Source organism: Ostrea edulis, chromosome 3 (assembly GCF_947568905.1).
Source record: "Ostrea edulis chromosome 3, xbOstEdul1.1, whole genome shotgun sequence".
NCBI lineage: Eukaryota > Metazoa > Mollusca > Bivalvia > Ostreida > Ostreidae > Ostrea > Ostrea edulis.
The window spans coordinates 70,080,371-70,088,984 of NC_079166.1; the positions used below are offsets into that span (position 1 = coordinate 70,080,371).

The 8,614-nt window shown below is 33.7% G+C and overlaps 1 protein-coding gene across 1 annotated transcript; it reads right to left on the reverse strand.

The window, feature by feature from the left end:
• Positions 1-1,271: 1,271 nt before the first annotated feature.
• Positions 1,272-6,267, reverse strand: LOC130052779 (interferon-induced protein 44-like). Its single transcript, XM_056158736.1, has 5 exons — positions 6,239-6,267; positions 4,037-4,293; positions 3,771-3,914; positions 3,239-3,416; positions 1,272-2,157 (listed from the first exon to the last, which is right to left on the reverse strand). Exons 2-5 carry the CDS (start codon positions 4,184-4,186, stop codon positions 1,862-1,864), a joined length of 768 nt encoding a protein of 255 aa, XP_056014711.1. The 5' UTR covers positions 4,187-4,293; positions 6,239-6,267; the 3' UTR covers positions 1,272-1,861.
• Between the last annotated feature and the right edge of the window lie 2,347 nt (positions 6,268-8,614).

Genomic DNA, 8,614 nt, shown 5'->3' on the forward strand with positions numbered 1-8,614 from the left:
TTATCAATATCGGCTGACTTCATTGTTTATAGAATATTCGCTTCAAAAACTGAAGACAAACACATCACAATTACATTATTGTTATCAACGAGCTTAGACACAACACTATTAGCAACTCTTGAATACATTTGCTGTATACGCAATAATCCGGCAATTTTAATCAGATTATCACCTGGCACTAATGTGGAGACGATAGTGCGGTAATAAATAAGGCTTTAATAATGTGTCAAACAATTTGTCCCAGTACCCACCTAATATACACTTTGCACAATTATCAATCTACAGCAAGCCCAAACTACCCGGTGCTATCATCTAATCTGATCTACCTGAGATTAGCGTGCATTGAAGCGACTCTAAATGTTCGGCTGCATAAGCGCTGACTGAAATAACAGTCTGCCTGAATAACAAACCTGGGAAAAATTAAAACGCAAGACATATTGTTACATGCAATTTATTGCTAAAAATATTGTCTCGCCTCTTTTGAAAAATAAATCGCGAATGGCGAAAATTTCGAATCTAGCGTTGATGCTGATAATATAATATGTTTGAATTCACGTTACTAATGTTTCTTTTGTACATGTATCGGTGATTATTGATTTGAATCTGTTAATTTGTTTCACCTATATACATTGGTATTTGCTGCTCATTGTGGGTAGAAATATTTTACCCTGAAGTGATTTCAAACAACCAGATTGATGAGTTCAACAAACGCTTTGAGAGAAAGCATGATACCTCCATAAATGTGTTAAAAGCTTGAATTCCTCTATCAAAAAAGAGAGAGCAAATCAAGAAAGCAATTTTGGAAGATTAAACCTTAATGGTAATGGATTGAAGGACATGAAATTCCCTGTCATTGAACACGATGTCATGTGGTTTAATGCAAAAACTCTGGGCTAATAAAAGATTTAGATACATATGCATGATCGTTTGAAGTAGCTGCATCACATATTAGTAAGTATTCTAACCTGGAAATCTCAATGTATTGTTTATGTACACGTAATTGTCCAAATTTTTCACGTTACGGTCGAAATGGACAAACCAAAGCATATTATACCAGAAATATACAGAAATATGCCTTAATATGACATGATCCCACCTTTAGCCCTGTCCGTGTTTATCCGATTTATCGCTTTATCTTACATCAACCCTGTGTTGATATATTCCGCGTTATACATGCACTTCTAATACTAACATTGGTTAGTATTATGATCTTAAAAGGGAGACATTTTACAATACAGCCTTATGTAGGACTGTATTTCTTTGTCTTTTAATATTCATGAATAAATTTGATCCTTTATAAGGTAATGGATATCAGATTTACCATGATATTGTTATGTGTATATCCTATTGATCGTGTATTTTATACTGCTCGATATCCAATCCAAACACAAATTATGTGATTTTTTAGTCGTAGTTCGTTTAGCACAGAAACAGTGATATAGTGTTTTTTATTGCGCATGTAATACAATTCTTTGTTTTGAAGAGATACCGGGTATTCACAAAAATTTGAAAGCGTTCATTATTTTCTTATTCTCATTTAATTCTCATTTAATGTCTTGGTTAGTAATAGGATTTAGTTGTATGGAGGCACATTTAAATCTTCAAATTAATAGCAGGTTAGTTTGATTAAATATTTGATAAATCCAGTAAAGTCGCCATTTGATATTATACTCGCATATCAGTTTTCTGTAACATGTCCGCACAAACATCAATTGAAGTGAAAAGATAAAACATTAAGAGATCATAATTCAAATATTACAAATCATTTTTGCTACATTTACAGTGTGTGTAATTGAAAAAGGAAATTATAGATGACAATCCCCAAAAGTAGAGTCATTCATCCACTTGTCAGGTGATTACATCAGTCGTAGAAACCCGATGGAGCGTTTCTATCACTTGCATTGTAAACAAAATCATTAGCATAGTCCATAATGGTTTTTAAATTAGTCAGTGCCAGTATATCTTTGTTTGTGTTTGGTACACGCTCGTTGTGGTAGTTGGACATAGGTAAGATGTTCATTTCTAGTATATTCGTAAAGTTGGCCACGGCGTCTAATTTCTTTTTAATTTCAACACTTTGAAATAATTCTGATATATCATCACCCAGAGAAGCTCGAAGTCGGTCCACTTTGTTCATCAGAACAACTTGTGGAACATCTGTAGAAATAAACATCCAAAAATACATTGCATTTATTTTTGTTTACGTCAGTTTCAAAACCATTTGATTTTGGTAGTCTAAAACTTTCTTGAACTAAAGTTATACGTTCCACATATCAAAATGAAAACAAATTCCTTCAGATGAAAACTTCAAATTGGAGGTCAAAGTAGATATTACAACAACAAATAGGACACATGTCCTAAGTTACTTTGCATTGGTATGAAACATAGAAGAGTTAGTCAACATTTTAGAATCCTCCAAGTTACTAGAGATATTTTCCATGGAATCAAAGACATCTCCAAATTGATTATAAGAACATTTTATTTATTTGGATATATCTCCATTTCATTCTTATTAAATATGACAGTATTTCTAATTCATTTCTAGATAGTTCAGAATCAATGATTGCTTTGATAAAGTAGAGATAACATCAGTTTACTGAATACGTAAACTGTGATCTTAAATGAAATTAACATGCATTTAATTCTAAATTGTGGATATCTCTTTGAATATTAGAGAGATTTTTAAATCGTTAAGGATATATACCACTGTTTACTATCATTTTACATCGGACTTGCGATTGATGGTCCCCGATTAAAGAAAACCATGAAGTAATTTATCTAATTCAGTAGGGATCATTCTAGTTCATTTGAACGTATTCATCTAGACAAATACATAGTATGAACTCAGTTTTATGGTTGAAAAATGCAACTAAATGATGGATATAAGTAATAGAGATATAGAAATATACTCCACTTGAAATGTTTATTTCCCGTTTATTAAATTGTTAAACACCTGTCTGTAAATATTTAATTGGATATATCACCAGTGAATGAGGGCGTAATAATCATACGAAGATGTCTTAATAAAAAATTGATAGGAGGTTCCAGACTAGATTTTTGACAATTTTACCTAGAACTGCTGATGTCTCCATATGAGTGAAAAATTCTTGAGCGGGATATTAAACAATATACAACCAACCTAGAGCCGATTTCATATAGATATGCGTGTAATAATTTTGTATGGGCATAAAACAATCAAACAAAATCATGATCTAATTAATCAAGGTTTATTGCTTACGCCGTTCTCCAAGTTTGGATTTGATGTCTATGAATATCTTTTCCGCAGCTTCACCTGCTAGCGCTAATCCTGGATTCTCTGCGTTCACTACATACACAACACAGTGTATCATATCTTTCAGTTCTGGCTTTTCCCGGTAGTAAGGATCACTGTGGCTTATTGGGCTCGCTGGATTGAACTATGTATACCAAATGACATTAAATTTTTTAGTACATCATTCATTTAATCATGAATTGCATCATAATTGAAGTGCTTTTTGTGACTTCAGTTGTAACCACCGTTCCTTTTCAGAACAAGATTCGTTTGAGAATTAAGGTTGATGATCATTTGTACCGTGTTGAATGCGTGCTCTTGTTGCTATACTTGTTTTTCTCACCATCATCAGCTGGACCACATGGCATTTTCTCTCAGACGGTGTTATTTGTATGATTTACAAACTCATAAGCAACCGGAAACAAAACATGGGACAAACGTAAAATGATTACTTCTACAAACATGTAAATGGCATAGCTCTAGTTGCAAGCAATTTTACCGTATATCCGTGTTTGATATGGCCGTCGACAATAAGCTGAACGTCTTCAGTTTTGACGCCCTGTATATCATGAAGTCCTCGGCAATCAAATATGCGTAGTTTTAAAGCTTCATCTTTCTTGGTGTAGAGAGGATGTGTTTCAAACTTTGAAATTCAAGTAAATGAAACGAGATTAGTACTGGGTAAACGAAACCCAATACGGGTTCAACATGACAAAACTACAAGTTTTCAGTTGTTAAAAAAAGTAAGAGATCAATTGCATTCACCTTTGTAGTAACACTCTTCCCACTGGATTTGAGTACAGTTAAAGGAGCTAATATTCGTCTTTCATCTTTCAATGCTGTAGCACTTGTATTAAAAAACGATGTTTTACCAGATGCTGCTTGTCCTATCAACAAACAGTTTAGGTATGGCATCCCACCTTTCACTTTAAAGTTATTAATGTCCTCTAAAAGCTGGTTTTTGTTCCCCGGGGTCCATTTAATGTGTGACCTCCAAGGTTTGCTCAACAGTTCAGGAGGATCTAGGAGTAGAATGAATTATCTTTTTAATCGATGACAATTCTTGAAACAAGAGTCACAATGATACTAGACTTACCTTTCATAACTTGAATCTTTTCAAAAATTGTATAACAAGAAAGCATTGACTAAGTCCTACCTCCCGATTATATACCAGCGGGAAAAAAAACTGCATTATAAAATTTAGTATCATTTTTCAATATTTATTGTTTATATTTATAAAATATAAACAATATATAAAGGTAACTTTTTTTAACAATATCGGATAGTACCCAACTCAGATGCACGGACTTTTCCATGGTTAGTAAACACGTGTTGTTTATTGAACTGTTCGAACGCACGAGTTTTACTGGTCAATACTGTTTGGAGTAAGAAGTGTAAAAGGTTTGTTTGGACACTATTCGTTAAGGAAAGCACTTTAGTTTTGACAACATTTACCCTTCTGTCATGCCACGACTCAGCGAAAACCAACACTATTGGGATGCTTCAAGCTGGAATGACACAAAATATCGTAGCAAGACACTTTGGAGTTCATTGGAACACCATCCGGTCATTATGGAGACATTTCCAACAATCTGGTAACACTTGGGATCGACAACGTTCTGGGCGTCCTCGTGTGACGTCGCGTCGACAGGACAACCATAATAGACTTGTGTACCTGAGAAATCGTTTCCAGACAGCAAGTCTGACACCTCGTAGCATTCCAGGACTTAGACCAATCAGTTCAAGAATTGTGCGTAATCGTCTGCGCGAGCACAACATCAGACCAAGACGTCCAGCGATGCGCCCAATACTGCTTCAACGTCATCGTATCGCTAAACTAGCGTGATGTAGACGACATTTGCGATTCAGAATACAGGACTATGCCAATATTCTTTTCACTGATGAGTCCAGATTTAATTTGGATAGCAGTGACGGCCGTTGTAGAGTGCATTGTCTCGTTGGGGAGCGGTACGAGGACGCTTGTGCTGTGCAACGTCGACAATTCGGTGGAGGTAGCGTTATGGGGTGGGGTGGAATAACAGCACGTGGAAGGACCCCTCTACAAATTATCAATGGAAATATTACCGGCGTACGCTATCGAGACAAAATTATTCAGCGCCATGTGATACCCTTCATACAGAGACAACAAAATCACATCACTCTGCAGCAAGACAACGCAAGGCCACATGTTGCATGTGTAGTCAGGGACTTTTTCGTTCAACATAATGTCGTTGTCTTGCCTTGGCCAGCTGTTTCCCCCGATTTATCGCCGATCGAGCACGTCTGGGATGGAATGGAATGACGTCGATGCCGTTTACCAAATCAGCCAGTGAAATTGGCTGATTTAGGCCAGGCTTTCACCAACATTTGGAACAACATCCCTCAAGCATTTCTGAACACTTTAAGGGCATCAATGAGGCGCCGTTGTCAAGCATGCGTGAATGCAAATGGTGGTCATACGCGTTATTAACTTTGTTAATTCAAGTTCGAACACCAGTGTCTTTCGAGTGTGATGAAATTGACGTTATTCCACGTTAACATTAAAGGATTATGAAATGCTGTAGCGAATACATTTGTTAACAGTGTTACAAAAATAAAATGTGTTCATTGTTATTTTCTATTATTTTTTCATATATCAAATAATGCACACAGTTTCTTTTTTCCGCTAGCATATAAGTAAACCAACATGTTCTTTTCCAATGTAGTAATTATTCTGAAATTGCAATATAATCCACTTGTGTTATATAGAATATGCTGAATATCAACACTAACGCGAATGATGCTTTAACTATAACGTTTAAAATGCATAGAAGGAAATCAAATTGATGATAATCAATGGAAAAATAAGATTTTATAAAGTCATGAGATTGATCACTGTGTGTTATCTTCATCGTTCATACATTATATCAGTTGGTTCGTAAATCATGGTTATATTTTATTTCAAAGTAGTAATAGAATTGTCTTTACCTGCAGGTGCTGGCAGCGCTATAAAAATGTAAAAAAAAAAAAAAAAAAAAAAAAAGAGTACTTTTAGTGATTCTTGCTATAAATTCGAATTTCGATGTACTGAAAACAAACAACACAAAATACTATTTTCATGTTGTGAGAGAACATCAATTGAAGCTTAAAAAATCGAAGAAAACATATATGCAACATTCTGATATCAAAATTAATAATACTACAACATAAAACCACTGAGAGCCATACTTCAAGCAATGCTAGTTGTCATTTTGACGTTGATAATTTTTGTCGTGGAATTGTAATTTACTAACTGATAATAGTAATAACAGTTATATGCAAATATATCATGATAGCATATTTTACAACCCAAAATAATTGTAAGATTAAAAGCTGATATTGCTTTGAATTGATAAAAATGTCAGCAAGGCTACTGTGTATTATGAATTACTTCAACAACATTTTATAAGTAGATTTTACAAATCACGGGCTGGTTTTTCGAGTTCTGAAATATAACTACCTTTTTGAGGACATTGATTTATACTTGCATTTAACGAAAATTTTCCAATGAATTCACATTAAAGGTTTATGAGTTACCGGTTACCCCTCTGAATTCTGACATACATGTGCCTACCAATTTCGTAAAGTATTTGCATTTTTACGTATATTCTGATTCCTTTATAGTTTTATTTACTGATATATATATTTTATGCAAAGATATATCAATTTCTTTTGTTTCATTTAAATTAATCTTCAATGAAATTAGTTTTGATACGAAATGAAAATTCCCGAGGCAAAACAACATATCTATAGATGTTCTTTACCTTGTGATTGATACAATCCCATAATATTTCTCAGATCTGAGTTCCGTGTCTAGTTTGAAGATAAAAATGTCATTTTAGAATAAACATATCATGCATTGGTCTTCTGAAATACACAGTTTAAAAAAGAAAATTTCTAATAGCTAAAATACCAGATATGCAAATTAATTAATCGAAGTTTCAGAGAATAACATTGGTCTATACGATGTGTTATAAGTTCTATGAATATTCAGGAAAACCAAAACGCGTCATACTTTGTAGTAAATTTTACCTGATACCCAAAGAGGCCAACGGCTAAATGATTATTTTGCTATATTTCGTCGTGGTTTTAAACAAACGTTACCGTATAGATATGCTTAATGAAATCAGATTTTGATACCATATATGGTAAAGTTTGGGTACTACAATTCTATTGGTTGATATTTATCATTTTAAATATCCCACTGCTTAATAATGCGTCTTGAAAATCGTGCGTGTCACTTGCTCGTCAGCACGAACAGGTAAGAACCACCTCTATGTTTAATGTTACGCGTTTATTTTAAAACTGATACTATCATTGTTGAATACGTCAAAATATTTGAATTTTCTAAATGTACAGGTTTGAGTCGAACAAAATCGATGACAGGATTTCAAACAAATCATATCCGAATTAAAGGATGTACATGTTTATTTGCTTACCTATAAACATATCATACTTATTTATATCTAATAACATAGCAAAGATAGTTTTTGAAAGTAATGACTTGGATTTTTCACATTAATCACCTAGAATTGTTTCTGCTCAGCCGTATGATATAGCTACACAATACTATTAACATTACTTTTACAATTTAATTGATTTTTTCTAACAGTTACACTGGAGAAGGATCCCACATCATTGCGTTTGAGATAATGTTATTTCACTTTTCACAAATCAAATGACGGTTTTCGCTAACAGAAAAGTTTTGCTGTTATTGGTATTTATCATACTCATTTAAATACACTGAGGATAATCGAAGAAGATGGCTTTGCCCATGAACGATGTTTGAACGTCACAGAAAATATTAAATTTATGTTTGTATAATATCTAAGATCTTCCTTTGCTCTTCCTTCAACTATTCGTTTAATTTTTCATGGATCGACGCCATTTTTGTTAACTTACAATCCGAATACTTTTCAGTAAACGATTTCTGATTGGTTCTGATTCCTTATCAAGCTTTTGTTATTAATCAAATATTGGTTGAATTATTTATGAGATTGGGGTCAATAGCATGACCTCAAACGTAATGCGATCAAATCCTTCCCCAGCGTAACGGTTAGAGTAGGTCTCATTTTAATTAGGTTGATTACTTTTATATCTTCTTGTTAAACTCTGCCAGTGATTTTGAATTAACAAAATACAAGGCAATCATACAATATGTTTAATGTTCTACCGATATCTTAAATAGTGTTGAGTCGACATATGGATTCATGATTACATGTATGAAATACGATAGTTTGCATTTGTTCACAAAGTGTATAAAGCGACTAATTACCACAATATGTCTGTTTAAACGCAACTTTTATCTTCCCATGAAATGCTGGA